This window comes from Canis lupus, chromosome 10, assembly GCF_003254725.2.
Source record: "Canis lupus dingo isolate Sandy chromosome 10, ASM325472v2, whole genome shotgun sequence".
Lineage (NCBI taxonomy): Eukaryota > Metazoa > Chordata > Mammalia > Carnivora > Canidae > Canis > Canis lupus.
Window position 1 is genome coordinate 2,116,853 of NC_064252.1, and position 20,147 is coordinate 2,136,999.

Consider the following 20,147-nt stretch of genomic DNA (forward strand, 5'->3'; position numbering starts at 1 on the left):
ACTTTGGGGTGCTTCGGGCTGTGCTGCTCTCCTGGAACTTCCCCAGTTACATTACTTGGGCCACACGGATTCCTTGGGAATTGTTGACTCAAACTTCGAGTCGTCTGGAAAATGTGGTTCATTTGTTGATGTCTGTAGCGTGCTTTGATGCTCTCTGCAGTGTACACGCTGGTTCTGGCCTCATGACTGAAATTAATAACACATGGCCCTGTTTCTCTTTTGGATGACGGGGTGGAGGTGGGTGGGGCCTGAGGTTTCCTGGACAGCTGTGAGGCACATTTTGGCATTGTTGTGCCAGAAACAGGTCTCACCGGTGGCCCAGTTATCCAGAGAACTCACTCAGCAGGGCCTCTTAACTACCCCAGTACAGAGACGTTTCTCCCAATGTAACAAAATACCGTTAACAGGCAAACCCCGGATACTGAAGAGAACTCCCGTTTGCTCATACAGATATCTTTATTTGAAAAGTAAAAAAATCTCTGGCAAGTACAGCTCTCGGCATTTTGATTTTGCCCCTGGGGTATATATGGAAATAGCTTCAGTGATTGGTGGGTCAAATAGATTCTGGATATAGTGATCTTACTATTTATTTATTTATTTATTCATGAGAGATAGAGAGAGAGGCAGAGACACAGGCAGAGGGAGAAGCAGGCTCCACGCAGGGAGCCGGACGTGGGACTCCATCCCAGGTCTCCAGGATCATGCCCTGGGCTGAAAGTGGCGCTAAACCGCTGAGCCACCCGGGCTGCTCATGATCTTACAATTTAAAACAGACTCACATCCTTGTCCCATTATTAAATACTTTAAACTTAGTTATTTTCTTTTTCCTCTGACTGCTCTGGATTCATGCAACTGTAGTGCTTCTGCTGAGACTTTAAGCCCAAAGGTCACAAAAATTGAAAAGTAGGTAGTTAACATATTAGGTATATAACAACTAAGGAATGCAGGGATGAGGATGGAGAACATGCCGTGATTTGCAGACCTCCTTGTATCTAAGTAGCAATTATTAGGCAAAATTGGTAGATAAATTTTTTCCTGTTATTGGCACGATCAGCTGTCTTCTGTGGTCTCGTGATAGGCATGGAGCTTCTTGCCTTAGAAAAGCCCCTTTTCTTTCTTCATTTGGAGCTGCTTCCAGCCAGGCAGAGCAGCAAATTGCCCTCTTGTGATGCCAAACACAGAAATAAAATCCTGTTCAGAGAGGTAATTCTAAGAGAGAAGACAAAGTCTCTAGTTAGGAGGACAACATGGCACCCACCAATGCCAACAGAGGTGGGGAGGGGAGAGCCAAGAGAGTGTCTTTGAAGAGAGAAGAAGGATGAATTTTTCAGAGTCTGTAGTGGACTTAAATTATTCATTGGAGGGTTCTTGGGTTGTGGACTCCCATTTTGGCCTGAGCAGAAGCCAACTGGGTTTGCTGTTCTCAGGGTCCCACCCAGCACCAATTTTTTTGCCGGAAGAACAAGAACTGGGTTATATGTGATGAATTCTAGACATTAGGTTTTGGCTGAATGGAGAACTAAATCGAGTGCTGGTTTTCCTTGCCTCATGACCTTACCAACCATTTTTATCCAGACTTTTTTTTTTTAATTTATGAGAGTGTGCGAGCATGGCAGGGGCAGAGAGAGAGGGAGACAAGCAGGCTCCCTTATGGGGAGCCCAACATGGGGCTCGATCCCAGGAACCTGAGATCATGACCTGAGCAGAAACCAAGAGCCACTTAAGCCACTGAACCACCCAGGCGTCTCAATCCACACATTTTCAAATGCAAAATCAAGTGGATCTTGTTCAGAGCATAAAATTCTCCTAACATTTATTTATTGATGCTTACTGAATATTCTGAGTAAAATTCTTAAGAGATGGCCTCTGTTGTCAAGAAAGTTGCAGTCCAGATCCGTAAGAGCTGGCTAGATAAGACATGGTGGAAACCCCAGAGACCCTTCCCACATCAATTCCTTCAAGGGGAAAATAAGTGAATTCCTTCAACATTAAAGTGTTAAATCATTCAACCAAAATGTGAAGAGGGCCTCTATCTGCCAGGCACTCATTTTAGGTCCTGAAAGCAGAGAATGGTGGTGAGCAAGACAGAGAAGGTCCTTGCTCCTAAGCAGTGTTCGAGGGCGGTCAGGCGGGGCCTTCCCGGGGAGGTGGCTATTCTCAGGGAGACCCAACAGCGAGGGGGCGCTGGCCCTGTGATGACCTGAGAGAAGAAAGGTTTCTCAGGGGGGAAGTAGCAAGTGTGAAAGGTCAAAGGCTGGAAAGAGCGCTTTTGAGACCGAAAGGGAGCCCCTGGCTAGAGGCAGCAGAATGAAGAGGGCAGCGGGGTAGGAGATGGAGTCGGGTGAGCGTGGGCCAGGTTGTGAAGAGCCACGGCGGCCACAGAAAGGATTCTGGATTCTTCTGTTGCCTTGGGAAGCCATCTGAGGTGTTCTACACAACAGCGTTGTCTGTTATAAAAAAGCCTATTGATGGTTACTGGCGAGGGGGCAGTGGGGGATACTTGTAATAGTCCAGGATTGCTGGGCAGCGGAGGGACGGGGAGGAGTGGACAGAGGCTGACGGACGGATGTGGGAGGAGGAGTCCTGGGCTTTTGTCTGGAGCTACTGGGAAGCTCAGAGGTCCGCTGAGGGGCCTACGGTGTCCCAGAGCTGTCCTAGGCCGCGTACAGGTGCCTTGCTCATGGAGCGCGTCACTCTCCTGACAGTCCCTTTAGCCACTCACCTCCTTTTTGGCAGGGTTCACGTCCTCAGGCAGCTCCTGATTCTGGTTTTTCAGCAGAACTTCTATAGGGTAATACTTCAGCTCAGAATTCAGGGAGAGGGTTGCATTCCTCATGTCCTACGTAAGATAAGAATGTAGACAGGATAAAAGACCGTTCGGGGTCTATGCAGTTGAAGTTCCGTGCGTATAATACTTAATATTTTGGCTTATAGCGTGGCACCCTTTGTGGTCATCTTTTAGAACAGTGGTCCCTAAAGCTGGCTGCGTGACAGCATCATCTGGGAATCTAAAATATTCAGATTTGGGGTCCTCCTTGGGAAAGCTGATTCATGAGTCCAGGGTAGATTCCTATGTAGCCAGTTTGGCTTCACGCTGTGCTGAAATCTCATTTAAATGCTGTGATCACATACTTTCTTTTGGCACTTGTATTTATTCTCTACATTTCCAGCCTTTAAATGACTTCAGATTGAAGTCACACTGTTTTTAAATGCGTTTTAAAGATACGACATCGCTATTAGCTCTGGAATTTTGAATATGTAGAGCACAGAGGGGAGGACTGCAGATGGTTTGGACACCCACTACCATGCACTCATCCTGATGTTAAAGAGCTGTTGGATTCCTGGCTGGAGGTTCCACTTCTTTTCACCCTTAAACTAGGGGTGATGGCCTGAGTTTTTATGGACTTCACTGTCAGAAACTGGTAAGCATGTCATTTGGGTTAGAAGCTTATTATTTATGAAAAATGCTGCCAGTCAACTTAATCTGTCCTAAATGATAGAATAATAAAATTAGTTTTTGGTTTTGTAGTTTTTGTTTGTTTTTTACCTTAAACAACAAACATTTATTTCTCGTAGTTCAAGATCAAGGTGTCTGCAAATCCTGGGTCTGGTGAGAGCCCGCTTCCTGGCCTGTGGATGGCTTTTTCCCATTGTGTCCTCACACGGCAGAGGGCGAGAGAGCAAACCCTTGTAGCTCTTCCTTTGAGGGCACTAATCCCATTCCTGAGGGTTCCACACTCATGACCTACTTGCCTCCTAATTCTATCACATTAGGGGCTAGGGGCTCAGTCTGTACTACTAAGCGATTCATAGGTCAAAACTCCCAATATTTATATTTAAAAATGTTGTTTTTTTTTTTAACCAGCAAGTCATTCTAGGTTCTAGAAGGCTGTAAAATGAGGAACTTGGCTTTCAGACCTGCTTTTCTATTGATTAAAACGATCTTAAATCAAAGTAGACCACTAGAGTGATGCTAAGAAGGGCATGATAGGGTTTCGCCCATTTGGTGTCTGGAGCATTTACGGTTGCCCCTCTGGCTTGCTTCTCCACAAGCAAACCCAACTCACGGCCGTGATTCTTGTGATTGCAGCAGCATCTCCCAGCTCTTCTTTTAATTGTTCGTATGATTTCCCTGCCTGAAACAAAGAGAAAACAGGACGAGGTGCTGCGTAGGCAGGGAGGGACATCTCAGGGCTAACCTACCCTTGAGGACAGCAAAGAAGCCAGAGAATCGGAAGACACAGGGATAAGCAGGAATGAAAGTCCCTTCTTCTGGGCCCATGCCAGGCTGGACGGGACCGACACACGGTGTGGATTAGGAAACACCCTCAGATTAGTAAAAACCCTTTGCTGGTGTTCCCCAATCGGTGCGAGACCGAAGGAGACACAGCAGTTGACTAGGAGTCAGAAAACCCTGGCTCCTTCCTACGGGTCAAATGTGACTTTAGACCAATCCTCTCTCCTCTGAACTTCCTCATTTTTAACACGGGAAACGACGTTTGCCCCAGCCGTCAGGGTGGCTGTAAAGCTCAAAAAGGAGACCGTTTATCACTTCCCCACGCTGCTTGTGCCTGACCTGAGCCGTGAATTCTCTAACCGGACTTAGAGCCGTGGCGGGTGGAAAAGAGACGGAAAGTCAAAAGCGGGAGTGGAGAGGGGGCGAGGGAAACGTGGTCCCGGATTCACCCAGCCCCTGAGTCAGTACCCCCTTCCCACTGAGCTATTCGTGCTGAGCCGCTGGGCCGTAGGCAGGTCTCCCCCGTTCTCTGCACTTGTTCTTACACTCCACATATGAGGGTCCCAGGCCAAGAACCAGCCCGTGAAGATGGGAGGCTCAAAGCCCTGTTTTATGATCAGGATGGCTGTGTCAGCGTCCCGGCCACTGGGGTGAGTGTGCAGGTACTCCTGGGCCGTAGAGAGGGCTCTCTCCTTCTCCGTGGCGTTGGCCTCAGCCCCAATCCACAGGAACACCTGTCGCGGGAGAGATGCAGGATGAATGGGTTTGCATCTAGGACTGAGTCCTGTTCTTTCGCCCTCAGTGCATCACAGCCTCATGGCACTTACCTAGCCTCATCCATTCAGCAGAAAAGCTTTCCCAGACTGAGCTGGGTATTTGTGATTTTTTTTTTAAAGATTTTATTTATTCATGAGAGAGAGAGGCAGAGACACAGGCAGAGGGAGAGGCAGGCTCCCTGCTGGGAGCCCGACGTGGGACTCGATCCCTGGACTCCAGGATCACACCTGGGCTGAAGGCAGAAGCTCAACCGCTGAGCCACCCAGGGGTCCCGGTATTTGTGATTTTAATTACACCTGTATCTCCTAAATCTACATTTCTAGTCCTGAGCGCTCGCTGAACTTCAGCTTCCTGAACCCAACTTCTTGCAGGATGTCCCCTCGCGGCTGCCTCTAGGAACCTCACATAGAACATCTCCCCAGCGTAGCTCTGCTTTTCTGGACTATGTCTGTCTCCGTTCTTGGTGAATGGCATCCCCCTGGTCACTAGGGCAGTGCCCGGCAGTCCCTATATGCACCTGTATCCAGCGAGTGAGCAAGGCCGCCGTCTGCCTCCTGTGCACCCCCCCGCCCCCCTCCCCTGTGCAGCCCCTGCTGACTCTTACTGGACGGTTACGATGCTCCCCTGACTGGCCTCCCAGCACACATTCTCTGTCCTTTCCCCCCATCCCTCCTGTCTTACACTTTGCCAAGTAATCCATTGAAAGCACAGTGACCATGTCACTAATCTGCTTCAATTCCAGTAGCTTTCCAGGATAAAATTCAAACTTGGCAAGGTAGGTAAGGCCCATTCCTACTTCTTAGCTTCGTCTCTAACTCCTTTACTCTATCTCATGGTCTCATGATGCTGCGGGTAGTTCCCTGTATACTAGACTACTATTCCATGCCTTGCTTTTTACTGGTGCTGTTTCCTTTGCCCAGGATGCTCTCCCTACCTGAGTAATGCCCACTGATCCCGAGATTCAGCCTGGGAGCCATCTCCTCCAGGAAGTCTTCTCTGAACCCCCAGACGGTGTTGGGTGCTCCTAATTTGTGCCCCCATGGCCCCATAGCTCCATCATAGTAAAATGGTGTTTCTATGTCCAGCTCCACCTTTAGCCTGTAAACTCTGCGATCAAGGGCCCCTCACCTGGGTGACACTGCACCTAGCACACTGACTGGCACAGAGGAAGTGCTGACTATGTTTTCTAAGCTGAAGAAAAAAGGCTGTTGGGGAGGGGCTGCCTTGAAGATATCCCCTTTACAGCCCTGTATTCCCTATGAGGCCTGCATCTGAGTGTGGAGCCTGCTGCTGTCGATCCTAGGAAAAAAACGTGTGGGATGATACGATGGACTGCTTTTCCCAAGGCAAGATGGGGAACTTCCCAAGGTGGTCACTTTTAAACGACACCTGTTCTCTCCATCCCTGGTGAAAAGTGGGGTTACCACGGACGGGTGTTTGGTTGACTTGGGGATGGGCCAGGGCTACATTTGGCAGGGGCAGACGGGGGGTGTCTTTGTCTCTTTGTCACTTGTTCAAGCTCTCTGGCTGTGTCTTACCTGGTCCCAGGTATCCAGAAGCATCACATCACCTGGGTTCAGGTCATCCTGGGTGAAGTCTGTGATCTCAGTGACGAGGAAGCGCCCAGTCTTATTGGAACATTCAAAGAGACGAGGCTCCACATCCAGGATTTCCTGCTGTAGTCTGCAATACAGTCTATTTAGAGGAACTGAGCTACTTAGAAATCATGTTTTTTTGTTAAGTTTAAATTCTAGTTAGTTGACATATAGTTTGATATTGGTTTCAGGAGTAGAGTTCAGTGGTTCATGAAGAAACCACGATTTTATTTTATTTTATTATTTTATTTTATTTATTTTATTATTTATTATTATTTTATTTATTTTTTTATTAAAAAAAAGAAACCACGTTTTTAAAACTGAAAGGCAAAAAAATAAATAAATAAATAAAAATAAAATAAAACTGAAAGGCATCTCAGACTTGCACAGTTCACAAGACTGGGCGGCAGGGGGAGCCCGGAGGGGCCTTCGTGTCCCATACCTTTTGTCGTTGGCATAGGCAGTCTTCCCTCCCAGCAGGTCCCAGAACTCAGCCGGCTCCTGGCCCTCGGCCACCGTGTCCTCGGTGCCCTCGCAGAGAAAGCTGGCCAGCTCCTTAGCCATTGCCCGCTCATCCCCACTGGACCCCTGAGAGCGGGGTGAGGAGAGCACAAGCGTCAGTTGGAACTGTAGCACCTACTTTTGATTTTTTTTTTAATTTTTTATTTATTTATGATAGTCACAGAGAGAGAGCGAGACAGGCAGAGACACAGGCAGAGGGAGAAGCAGGCTCCATGCACCGGGAGCCCGACGTGGGATTCGATCCCGGGTCTCCAGGATCGCGCCCTGGGCCAAAGGCAGGCGCTAAACCGCTGCGCCACCCAGGGATCCCTGATTTTTTTTTTTTTTAAGAGAAAAAATGTAAATGTATTCTTTCAATTACATTCGAGAAAATCCACTTTTTGGGTTCTACGAGTCTTGACAAACACGTAGAATCACATTACCATCATCAAAATGAAGACACAGAGCATTGCCTGGGCCCTGCAGAACATTCCCTGGGGCTACCCCGCTGTGGCCAGACCCTCCCCAAATCCTTCACCTCTGGCAACCGCCACCGTGTTCTCTGTCACTACAGCTTTGCCTTTTCCAGCATGTTATAAATGGAGTCACGTACATACAGCCTTTGCCACTGACTGCCTCCACTTGGCACAGTCCCTGGGATTCAACCTTGCTGTGAGGATCAACAGCTTTTCTTCTCTGTGCACTGAGTAGCATCCTACTGTATGAATATACCGCTGCTTTTTCAGTCATCAGTTGAATTGGTTCCCATTTTTGGTGATTATGAATAAAGGTGCTGTCTGTATTTGTGTCAAGGTAGTTTTTTATCTCACATGGCGTGGGATTGCTGCCTCACAGGTGTGTGCTTTATAAGGAAACCGTCCAATCGTTTCCCAAAGTCTGTATTTGCGTCCCCACCAGCAATGAGCGCGAGTTCCTGTTGTTCTGCATACAGTAGGATGCAACTGATACTGCCAATTTTTTTTAGCCTTTCTGCGAGGCTTGTGGGGGCATCTCTGGTTTTCACCTGCATTGCCCTGAGGACTGTGGTACTGAGCACTTTTCCTGTTCAGTTCTCCTTTGTAAAAACGGTTTTAGGGCTTTTTAACGTAGAGGCCTCTGAATTGACAAAATCATATTTTTAGTGCTTGTGTTTGAGGTTGAAGCCTGTCCTATGCAATCCACCAGGCTGGAAAGATCGACTTATCTGGCCTCCATCTGTGTGGTTTATGGAGTCTCTTGGGTGTGGGCAATGGTGTCAGTGGGTTTCTAATTGTGGGGAACACCAGCAGTTCCTTTGAAGATCCTTTAGGAAAAGGCTCATCTTTATGAGGACTGCTCCAGCCTACGTTTTAGTGGCTTTGCCCTTGCTGACAGGCAGGTGGGCACAGGGCTGGGCTCCAAGGGGCTGGTGTGACCGCCAGGCCCAGCTGTCTTACCTTGCCGTACCACAGGTAGTGCTCTCCCTGGGTCCGCAGCAGAAAGACATCATTAGAGTTTAGGGAGGAGGCATAGGCTGGAACCTCCACCGCTTTGGTGTTAGATTTGTCGTTTCCTTGAATCTGGAAGAGTCTTACTGGAGGATCGGGCTCAGCATTTCCCGTTCTGGAAGTCCCACCCTAGCGAGAAGGAGAAAAGCTGAATCTGGTTCTAAGGAGCACCAGGTGAACAGAGCTCCGGCTAAGCCACTGGAGAGATTATGGAGGAATTTAACGCTGCTTCTGCCCTTGAGGAACTTCCATGCCAACCGGGAGAGGTGAGGTAAGCTGGAAGTATGGCACCAATAATATCAGCTCTCATTCTGAGACTTTTATTTTATGCTAGACTCTGTGGTGGGTGCCTTGCCTATTGAGCCTCAGAATAACTGTGAAATAGGTATTTATTTATTTTTATTTTTATTTTTAAAAAATATTTTATTTGTTTATTCATGACACACACACACACACACACACACACACACACACACACACACACTCACAGAGGCAGAGGGAGGAGCAGGCTCCATGCAGGGAGCCAACGTGGGACTTGATCCCTGGTCTCCAGGATCACGCCCCGGGCTGAAGGCGGCGCTAAACCGCTGAGCCACCTGGGCTGCCCTATTTATTTATTTTTAAAGAGTTATTTATTTGAGAGAGACAGTATGTGATGTGTGCACATGAGCACATGAACGGGAGGAGGGGGCAGAGAGAAAGGGAATCACAAGCAGACTCCCTGCTGAGTGCGGAGCCTGATTGGGCGGGCGGGGGCGGGGGGCGCTCAATCTCACAACCCCGAGATCATGACCTGGGCTGAAATCAGGAGCTGGACACTTAACTGAGCCACCCAGGTGCTCCTGAAATAGGTATTTATTATCCTGCAGTAGAGATGGGAAAACTGAGCCTAAGCAACCCGGTTAACAGGTGGCAAGGCTAGGACTTGACCGCAGGCTTGTGTGATGTCAAGCATACGACATTAAACATTCCTGCTAGTGCTTCAGCCCGGGCGTCACAGGAGAAGTGGGACTTGGATTCGGAGCAGCACGTCCGGGGGGTCGGGGGGCATGATGCGGCCCACGTGAGGTCTAATGAGGAGACCCACCTCACTACAGTGCGGTAAGTTAGGGCTCTGAGGGTAACACACCTGCAGAGGTACTATGGGTCAGGTTAGGAAAGGACCTTGAAGGCTCATTGGGCAGTGGTTTGGTCTTGCCCTGAGGCAGCTGGGGTGCATTAGAACGTCTAGATTAAGCTGCGTCTCCCCCAAAGCCTGGTCTCCATCCCTCCCCACTAGATGGGGGCCTCCTGTTGCCTTATTCATCTGAGTGATCCCACTCATGGTGTCATTTTGTGTGAGGGTTCTCACCTCAAAGATCACCAGCCTCCCTTTGAAGATGGCCATGAAGTGGCGTGGCTCCTTCCCCATGGTAACGCGGACCTGTACGGGCGCCCCGTCAAATTGCCGATCCACCTCCACCGCCTGGTAGGCCGAGGCCGCTAGCTCATCCTTGGAGGCGTGGCGGCCCTGCAGGGGTTACAGGGGAGGGATGGTCCCTGCTACCCCTTGCCCCCACTCTGTGGCCGGAGGAGGCGTCAAGATCCAAAGCTAAGAGCCTGCTTCAGGCCTACCTGCCAGATGTACAAGATGTAATGTGGCTTCCCGCTCATCTCATACGTGTACAGAACCAGGTAGCAGTCTCCCCCGTAAAAGAAGCCGTACCACTGACGCTCCACGGGGACCAGCTCCAGGTTCTCAATTCTCCAGACCTAGACACAGAAGGAGACACAGTTTCCCAGAGATGGGGTTCCAGCTGCCTGAAGGGCCACGCTTAGCAGAGAATCCAGGTGGGTAAGGCACCAACAGCCACCCCAAGTACACCCTCCCTCTCTGGCTCTCGCCCAGCGGGTGGGGGCTTATCCTATTTGCATGATTTGAATCCTGAGAAGAACTGGATCATTCCTGCTCAGGTGCATCCCCATCAGGGCTCTGAGCTGATTTGAATATATCTGCCGGGTGAGCTATTGATAGCACACGAGGGTAGCAGCCTTCCACTTCCCCGAGGGAAGGTGGGACCGCTTTGCACACTGCGGACACCTCTAAGGGACTACTGCTGAGGTCGCCAGCGGGGGACGGAAAGCCGAGCAGACCAGAGTCCCCGGCTCCCTCTTCTCCAGCGGAACAGCTGGGAGAGCCGGGGCTGCGGGCCTGGGGTGTGAATCACTGACCTACCTCAACCTTTCCATTGCCATCATCCACCATTCTTTCCTGGGCAGCTACCTCTGGCTTGCTGTGCAGCACAGTCACGTCAAATTTATCCTGGAAAACTTTAGCTGCAGGGAAGGGGTTGGGAGAAGCCAAGTGAGTGGAAAGCATCCGTGGCTGCCCTTCTAGAGCCCCAGCAGCGGGAAGGCGGAAGGCGGTCTGGGGAGCAGCCTCACCGATCTTGCCAGCACCAAACGTCTTCCCCAGGCCCACGGCCTGGTCCTTCACGGACCACTTCTGGAACAATTGCTTGAACATGGCCGACTCAGCACCGTCGTTGATGGTCTCCACGTTGGTGCTGCCAGGGTAGCCCTTCATCTGGATGAAGCTCTGCAGACCCCCCCGCCCCCTAAGGCAGGTCAGTGGGGGCGGGCGCCGGGTGCTCTGCCCACCTGGTGACTCACCCCTTGAAGCTGGGGGGGGGGGTTGCTCCCTTCTGAAGTCAGAGTCAAATGCCAACTCGCTGACGTCTAGGGACCCAGTTACCTGCCTCAAGCTAAGGACTGAGGGGCCATTTTCGCATCTCTTGGTTGGCCTGTCATGATTTTGACTATTTTTCTCGTGTTTTTGCAAGATCCTCTCTACTGTGTTCCTGCAGCATGCACGTACCCCACTGATTTCGTGTCCCGTTTTGCTTTGTAAGCGCATCCCCCTGGGTTCGTCTACACGGGTCTGGAAGACATCGTAAGATCCCAGAGGACAGGGCCGTGGACCGTGCTATCCCCTCCCATAGCAGCAGCCGTGTTTACTGAGCAGGTGTAGGGGCCAGATGTTGTTCTAAGCACCTTACGAATGTTCCCGAATCCTCAGAACCACCCCAGGAGATGTATGTTAACCCCGGATTCACTCCCAGGTCGTCTGACTCTAGCCGAGTGTGTAACTGTGATGCCAGGAGCTCGAGCACCCCGTCTGGCTCTCTGGACACCTCTGAAGCGCTGCGGATGGGCCGTTTGGGACAGGGTGGTGCCGGGCCTGGGGCTCCTACCAGGGCTTTCGACATGGCCATCTGCTTTTCGGTCTTTGTGGCTCCTCTTCCTTTCCACACATAGATCTTGGTTCCGCTCTGGTCTAAGATGTAGCAGTCCTGAAGCAGCCAGGGACAGAAGTGGTTACTGGCGCTCGGCACCCTCAGGAAGGTCCCAGAAGCCAGGTCTGGCCCCGGAAGGCCCGCCCTGCCTAGCTCCACTCACGTCATGGTTCAGGAGGTCCTGCACCAGTGGCCTTGCTGCTACCTCGGTGACCGCCAGCTGCCCAGCAGCGTCTGAGACACTGGAAAAGGGGAGGAATTAGCCTGGGCCTGGTCTTCTATAAAGCGTCTTGTAGTCCTTTGGCTATTTTGCCTGCTTTGTTTTCGGGTGGCGCCTCTGGGTAACGTTTGACCTCCTCGGGCAGGTGCAGCTTGAATGCAGACAGGAATGCAGTGGCCTGTGTTCTCGAGAGGGGACTTCGATGCGCCTGTCTCCCGAACACCAGCTCCTCCACTTCCCCAGGTGGGTATGGACCCAGGTAAAGGAAGGGTCTCCTCAAGAGACCGGGGAGGGCTGCTGACAAGGAGGGACTGTAGCTGCCCCCCTTGAGCGGGGAACACCGAGCTCCTTCTAAAAGCCGCATTTGAAAAGGGTTAAAAGAAAGCCAGACGCCTGTCTGTACCCAAACCAGGAGGCAGGCACAGGTGCTTGGTTTTCTAGGGGACGGCATCCCCCTGCCCCAGCTTCCAAGCAGCAGCCAGGTTTAGTTACTCACTGATACAGCACGATGCTTGAATTCTGCTGCTGATCTATGAGCTCATCGGGCACGGCTGGCTTGATGATGGAGCGCCGGCCGAGGGTGTCCTGCAGGACCTTCACCAGCTCCGGACTTGCTGCCTCCTTGTCCCCCTCGATCACGCCGATTTCAGCACGGCCTCCTCGCTCCCTGTCCCGAATGTCCTTTGCCAGAAGCATGGCCTGTCAAGAAGCCCAAGGAGGCACTCGGTCCCTGCTGGGCCCCAGACACAGGAGTTGTTCTGGGGCTTAGGACCCCAGGGTGAGGGATGCCTGGGTGGCTCAGCGGTTGAGCATCTGCCTTTGGCTCAGGGCGTGATCCTGGAGTCCTGGGATCGAGTCCCGCATAAGGCTTCCTGCACAGAGCCTGCTTCTCCCTCTGCCTGCGTCTCTGCCTCTCTCCCTGTGTCTCTCATGAATAAATAAATAAAATCTTAAAAACAAACAAAACCCCCGGGGTGAGCCACAGACTTATGCACTTTGCCTGTCCCCGAAACAGATTCCACTCAGAGGCAGGGGTCTGTCTCCGCAGCTCCCGGAAGACCCCGTGGGGAGGGAAGAAGACACAACAGGCAACTGAGAGAGCACAAGCCCCGCGACCAGGCAACCAGGCGACCAGGCCCGAGGTGGAGGGGAAGGTGACGAGCCTGGGAAGAGCCACACCTTCAGGCGCTCTCTGCTGTTGCTCTCTGGGCCATTCCACTGGATGATGACCTTCCCAAGGTCCAGCAAGAAGACGTCACCCCGGTTAAAGCTGTCCCAGCTCACCTCCACCTGCAGGGGAGAAGCAGGCGTTGGTTGAGGGGGACTCCTCGGGTGCCAGGGCCGGAGCCCCGGGCCCAGCAGACAGTGGGCGGGACTTACCTCGGTGGCCCTGATGTGGCTTTTCCCCTTGACGTGTAACAGCCGCCTCACGTCATAGGTGTTGGTCTCCACGTGCTTCATCCCAGAGGCCACGCCCCCCTTCTTGTAGCTGAGGGGACATGCAAAGGGCACCCAGTTACGGATGGGCTAGGCCCGGGTGACCCTTGGCAATTAGGCAGGTGCAGCCCCTGCCCGTAGGGGCGACGGCGGGAAAGGAGGCCCACGGAGGTGGCGGTGACGGAGTGGTCAGGGCCGTCCTCGCTGAAGGAGGGACTGTCAAGCTGACATATGAAGAGGACTAGGAACCGACAAACAGACGACGGGGGTTCCAGAGGGTGCAGCAGCGTGGAGGGCCCCATAGCACAAGCTTGTCTTGTCCCAGCAACTGTCTGGAGATCAGCGTGTGACAAGGAGAGGGGCATGAGTGGGGCAGCAGCAGAAGCATTCGTGACATGGTGGCCGTGAGAGCAGCCCCCTGGGAATCGGCCCTGCGCCCCTGGAGTTTACCCCAACCCCGCCTCCATCCCAGGTGTCCTGCACTGAAGGACATGTGAAGCCTGTGGGGCTCTGTGCCCGGCGGGTCCTCGGTCAGGGCCAGTGCCACCGTGCAGGGCGCTAGCCTGGGACCAGCCTGGGAGTCCCGGGCTCACTGGGCTTCTCTCTTGGTTTCCGATCTCAAGTGCAAAGCCTCGAGGCAATTAGACTCCTCAGTTCCCGGGACGCCACCACCCCGGCCTTTCAGGCCCCCTGTCCTGTTCGCAGGTTCGCGGGCACCTTCGCGGGTGCGTGCCCGCCCTCGGCCTCCGCTCCGCACGCAGCCCTGCCAGCAGCCGGACAGCTGTCTTTTATTTTCATTCTGCTAAATGTGTCCCGTTGTTTTGCGGGCATGTATTTAAAAACAAAACAAAAAATCCCCCAAAGACAGAAACTGGCATTGTCATGTGTTTCAAGTCTGTCCCTCACTTTGTTCGCCAAGTACCCGTGTTTTAAAGACCTGTCCACAGGGCACCCGTGTCTGGTCCCCTGCGTGCGGCTGCTGCCCATACTCATGGCAGTATTTTTTCCTGTCCCCTGTCCCGGCGATGGGCACTCACGTTGCCTACAGCTTTGCGCCACCACTCGTGACGCTGCTGTGAACTCTGCTTCATGCGCCCTCGCGGACCTGGGTGCACGGGGAGCCCTTGAGTTGCACACCCAGGGGTGGGATCTGCCTCAGTGGCAGCAGGCTGCTCCTCAGGCTGCGCGCTGTCCTCGCTGCCCCCAGTGGGGCACTGGGCTGTTTCCCCGTAAGCCTTGCCACGGCGCCTCCACCCAGCTCTCTAATCCGCCCTACTCTGATAGCAGGTGCCAAAGCCTTTTTGTGTGGTTTTTTTTTTGGGTTTGTATTTCCCTGGCTCTTCCTATACTTGGCCCTCGTGCTTTCCTGTTTGGCAGCCTGCCATCCGGACCCTGGCTCCGGTGCCACTACTCACATGATGCCCTGCTTGAAGTAGCCGTGGAAGGTGTCAGACTCGTGGTACTGGACCTCGCGGTGCTGCACGGGGCTGCCCCCCAGGTAGTCATCGAGCTGCGTGCTGTAGATGGCCGCGCACGTCTGCTCATCCTGGGAGGAGTCCTTGCCGATCCAGAAGTGGATGTCCTGGGACAGGAGACTGCCCGCTCTCCGTGTCTGGGCGTCCAGGGAGACGGGGTCAGGGGCCGGCTCAGCCCCGGGCGCCGGCCCTCGCCGCGGGAAGAACACAGGCTGCCGGGCCGGGTGGGTGGCCTGGGCCTCTCGCTGCGCAGCGCCCCTGGGCAGCCCTCACGGTCCTCCCACGTTCGGGGACGCCGACAGCTTGCAGCCATCCAGCTGCGTGAGCCCGGGGAGGGCCTTTCCCAAGCTGGGCTGCGGCCTTACCGTGCTCCCGCCGCCCTGATCCGTGGCCAGTGTCTCCTCAGCTAGGACGAGCCCTGGAGGCCGGCCTGGTATTTATCTGGCCTTCCTCCACAGCACTTTACTGTTCTTTCTTTCTTTCTTTTTTTTTTTTTTAAAGATTTTATTTATTTATTCATGAGAAACACACACAGAGGCAGAGACACAGGCAGGGGGAGGAGAAGCAGGCTCCACATGGGGAGCCTGATGCGGGCCTCGATCCCCGGACCCTCGGATCACACCCCGGGCCGGAGGCAGACACTCAATAGTGGGGCCACCTGGGGGGCCCCCTCCATGGCACTTTAATGTGGGGTCTGGGCCCCGGGAGGGGGAAATGCTGCTTGCAGGCTACGCTGAGGTTCAGGCTGAGGCCCATCCCCTAAGAGTGGCCTCTGAGAGTCAGACCGAGGCCTGCTCTGTTCCACACCGAGGAAGAACCCAGGGGCCGGCGGCTCCCAGGGCAGGGGCTGGTGCTCCCGGGGGCTTGGTGCTCACCGAGAGGATGACGTAGCAGTCCCCCTCGTAGAAGTTCCCGTGGGCGCTCAGGGGTACCAGCGCCAGCTCCAGTTTCTGGAAGGACAAGGGGGGTGCAGCGTCCGCATTCCAGTCCCCACCTGCCAGCCTCCCTGTCGTCTCCATCGTCTGGCTCAGGGGGCGGGGATAGGTGGGCTGGGGTCCCCAGGGACCCACAGGGTGGCTGGCCACAGGATTAGCGGGGCCACCCCTCCGGCTTCCGCTGAGCTCTGTCGCACAGTGCCCTGTCCTCACCCTGGTGGCCCCCTACCTGCTGGCCTCACCTCCCGCAGCCGAGCCTCCAGCACTGCGCTGCGCCCTGACCTGGGGGCGCTGGGGGCTGCGACACGTGGGGGGGCAGTGTGTGGGGCTCTGCGCCTGGACTCGGGTGCAGGGGGGAGCTTGAGGTGTCACCTGCACATGCGGCTTGTCCCAGGAGAGCCAGTCACATGGCCTGATATGGATTTTCATCACTCTCTCCAAGGGACCTAAACCTGCAGTCACACCTGTGTATATTCTACGTACAGTGTGTGTGTTACATGTAAAAATGTTAAATATACCACACATGTAGCTGGTATATGTGACTTAGTACCTATTTCTAAATAAACAGGGAGCCTTAAGGGTTTCCTGAAGCCGACTCTCCCTGGGCCTCAGCAGGAGAAGCGGATGCTGGCAGGGGCTCCTTCCAGGGGAAGCGGATGCTGGCAGGGGACTGGGGGAGCCCCAGGGGCTCTGGCCGGAGGGGAGGGGGGCGCGGTGCCCCATCTCCGCGGTAACCCTGCCCCTCCCACTGCAGGGGTCCGACTGCCCTGCGGGAGAAGGTTCCCTCTTCTGACAGAAACGGCCAGGGTCCTCGGTCTGGGGGGGGGTGGGGGGACCCACCCATTTCTCCAGGGCATTCCCTGCAAGTGCAGACTCACTGAGCAGATGGCAGGCTAAAGGGCAAGCTGACTTTCGCTTGGAGCCCCGCTCTCCAGGCTAAAATCCTTTCCTCCACCTGCCACCACCTGCTTCGGGTACCCAGACAGGGTCAAGGGTAGGAGAAGGTGACCCCGATGCCGCCCCTGGCCGTTCCCAAAGGCAGGAGACTGAAGGCGTGCAGGGGTGACCGGGCGACCAGCGCCGGCCGGCCCGAGTGCGGAGGGGGCCGCCCCAGCCAGCTCACCTCTATCCTCCAGGTGATGAGCCCAGGGTCGTTGCCCACAGCCCTGAAGGCGCTGCTCAGAGACATGGCGCTCGCGTTCCTGGGCCTGCAACACCGACACAGCCAGGGAGGTGACGCCGGTGGCGGCCGGCATCCCTGCGGCTTTCCCCTAAGTCCTGTCCTATCTCCTGTGGGCCACCCTGCAGCATCCTCGGGGCGCCTGCACGGCTCCGCGGCGACGGGGCAATGACCTGCCCAGGTTCCCACGTGCGCCCGAGAGGGTCAGGAGCCCTGGTGGCAGCCCGGTCACCTGCTAAGGGCTGGTAAATGCGGCAGGCCCTGGCGGGGTCACTTTGTCATCGGATTCTATGAACTGAGTACATTTTCATCGCACATCGTAGGCGGGTTGAGGCTTGAGAGGTTCAGTAACCTGCCCGGCGTCACGCACGGCAGCCAAATCCATGTCTGGCCCTACACCCTGCGCTTTGGGTTCGCTGAGGTCCTGCCGCCCTTCCTACGCTGAGCTGAGGCCCGAACGTTCCCAAGTGTGACACATCCCCAAGTGTCATACACAAGTGTGACTGCGGCCTTCTCTGTCATCCGTCGGCTCTGCCCAGAGCCCTCACTTGCCAGGTCCTCTGCTCGGTCAGCGTGTCGACTTCTCCTCTGGGCTTTGCCTTTCCAGACTTTTCCCTTTCAGGTAAGCTATCCTATACTCAAACAGCCCATCTTGCGTTTGTCCCCCGACTGCGGAGTTGGGGGTGCCAGGGGGAAGGGCTGGGTGTCCCCCCACCCAGGCCCTCCCTGTCCCCTCCCACGGCCGCCCACAGGGCGGGGTGGGAGGAGGAGGAAGCCGTGAGGTGAGGGCCAAGGGGGTACCGTCTGGATTCAAGGCACCTCTTGGATTATCGGTGTTTACACACACCCGAGCTCACCTGGGGCCTCGTATATACGTGAAATGCCCGCCTGGTTCTTGCTCTCAAGGAGCTTGCATTCGGATAATACCTATAACTGATGAATGCTCTCAAGAGGCAAAGGAAAAAAGATGGATTTGCATAAAGAAAAACAAACAAACCCAAAAGCACAACCCACCCAGAAAGGCCGTGTGGGGCATCTCGCTCTCGTTGAGGAGCGTGTCTGGCCCTTCCACCCTCGGTGGATGAAGCCAGGTTTGGAGAGTTTGTGCCATTATCTAACATGGGCTTTGGCAAAACAAAAACCCAGACTCCCTTTGTGTACTGCTGTAGCAAGACCAAAGCAGGGCGGCCACTCGGAGCAGCCAGTGTTTGAGGATTTAATTTGCTGACTCCTGCTGCCCCACCCGCCTGCCCTGTGCTGCCAGGAAATATTTGTTCAGGTTTTTTTTCAGACCCTAGATTTCATTCACTGAAGGCAAATGCCGTGACCCAAGGAGGGGAAGGGGATGAGGGCCAATGAATTCATTTCTTGAAAACTGAAAAGTTTCAACCTGGTAAAAGCAAACCAACTGGCATTACCTCGGGCCATGACTCTCAGAGGCCAAAAGCCGTCCTATTTCCCAGCAGGGACTTAGCGATCGATGGGGAAGGAGCTCCGGGGCCAGGGCCCACCAACCAAGGAGAGGACACGCTCAAAGCAGGGACTTCCTGCCACACTGGAGCACCCAGAAAATGACTGCGTTTGTGACACTGAAGTCCCCCAAAGCTCAGCTTCATCGTCCCTCTTCCCCAAGTCTGTTAATTCGGCACCGGCACCGCAGAAACCGCACCGCAGGGTGGGATGCGGGTTTGAAACCCCAGGCAAGCAGCCAGTGGCCCTTCACTCTTCCAGAGAGCCCCGTGAGTGGACTCCAAGCCCAGGCCCCTTCTGACCCGTGCCTTGCCCCAAACTCCATCTTTCTGAGGTAGGTGGATGAGGCAGTCTCCTTATTTCCCAGCTTTTGAAAAGGTGCCCTATCTGTTCAGTGGTTTCTAAAAAAGGGCTTTCACTGCTCAGCGGGACGTTTGCACAACTGGTTACAAACTCCTGGTTGAATCTTTTAAAAGCCTCATGCAAGAAGACAAAGGCACAGAAATTTCAATCTGCTCTTCCTTCCGAGTTCAGTAGGATTGCTCTAGTGATGTGCACCCACGCACCAGGCCGACCTTACCTTGCCTGCTCTCCGGCCGGGCTCCCACCGGGTTTCCAGGCGGTATCCAGAGAACCACTCCGGGGCGGGAGGCGCCAGCTCCTGCTGCCTTAGCTTAGCAATGGCTGCACAGACTCCGGGTTATATTTGCTTGTGTTTGCATCTTAACCTAATTTTCCCAGTGCTGGCCAATCACGGCCAACCTAGCCCTGGGCTTGACTTATTCAAACCAGAGGGGAAGCTTTATCTGCTCCTATTCAAAACAGCAGAAACAAGAAGAGCGGACTTTTAAAGGCCTCCCTTTTCTTTTGATTCCAGTTCCACACCCTGATCTAATTGATTTTTTTAAAAGTGCATAGCCCATCAATAATGCAGGGAAAGAGGGTGGGAGGATATGAAATTTGCCATATTGTAGATATGGATGCATTATGCTGATGACAGGAGGCAGGGGCCGGAGCTGCCCCTGAGTGCCTGGGCTGGCAAGTGCCTCCCTGAGAAGCTTCTGGGTATTTCTCAGAGGCAGAGAGGTCTAGGGGAGGGGCCAGGATGTGTTATATTAGGTCATCCTGTTTTGCTCTTTAGGGCTTCCCTTGGGGTCCATACAACAGTCCAACCAGAATCTGAGTGCCTACTATGTGCCAAGAATCATGGATTCTAGGTTCCGGGGATCCCAGTCTGGGAGAAGCAGTAAGGGGCACAGAAGACTCCTACTCCCTCGGGGCTCCTGGTTCATTCCCAGAAGTCAATGGGACACCAAGCGTATGCTTATCAAGCACCTGGACGGCAACGGAGCTGCTTCCACACGGGGGGCCAGAACAGAACTCATGTAGTGCAACTTCTGTAACCTTGAGCGGAAGCCGAGCCGAGTCCGTAGCTGGCCTCCCGGCCGGAGCAACAGCCTGCCCAGCCTGGGTGCGCAGCTCTGCCGTGACACAAGGGGTTGGATGCACGGGAAGAAGAGTGTGCCGGTGACTCCCGAATGAACGACACCAGGGTCAG

At 54.0% G+C, this 20,147-nt stretch overlaps 1 protein-coding gene across 4 annotated transcripts; it reads right to left on the minus strand.

Moving 5' to 3' along the window:
• Positions 1-571: 571 nt before the first annotated feature.
• On the minus strand, positions 572-20,088 carry AVIL (advillin). Of its 4 annotated transcripts, XM_049115098.1 has the most exons (22): positions 19,925-20,088; positions 19,170-19,401; positions 17,977-18,064; positions 17,063-17,147; positions 15,880-15,954; positions 14,945-15,141; positions 13,473-13,581; positions 13,272-13,382; positions 12,589-12,791; positions 12,036-12,114; positions 11,831-11,929; positions 11,022-11,175; positions 10,813-10,913; positions 10,212-10,349; positions 9,949-10,107; positions 8,547-8,726; positions 7,052-7,197; positions 6,553-6,709; positions 4,783-4,971; positions 4,068-4,136; positions 2,723-2,839; positions 572-1,209 (listed from the first exon to the last, which is right to left on the minus strand). In XM_049115098.1, exons 4-22 carry the CDS (start codon positions 17,126-17,128, stop codon positions 1,096-1,098), a joined length of 2,463 nt encoding a protein of 820 aa, XP_048971055.1. In that variant the 5' UTR covers positions 17,129-17,147; positions 17,977-18,064; positions 19,170-19,401; positions 19,925-20,088; the 3' UTR covers positions 572-1,095. The 4 variants fall into 4 exon arrangements, with proteins under 4 accessions (XP_048971055.1, XP_035552287.1, XP_035552286.1 ...); XM_035696394.2 differs by having other exon boundaries at positions 6,553-6,697; positions 19,170-20,012; XM_035696393.2 differs by having other exon boundaries at positions 19,170-20,012.
• Between the last annotated feature and the right edge of the window lie 59 nt (positions 20,089-20,147).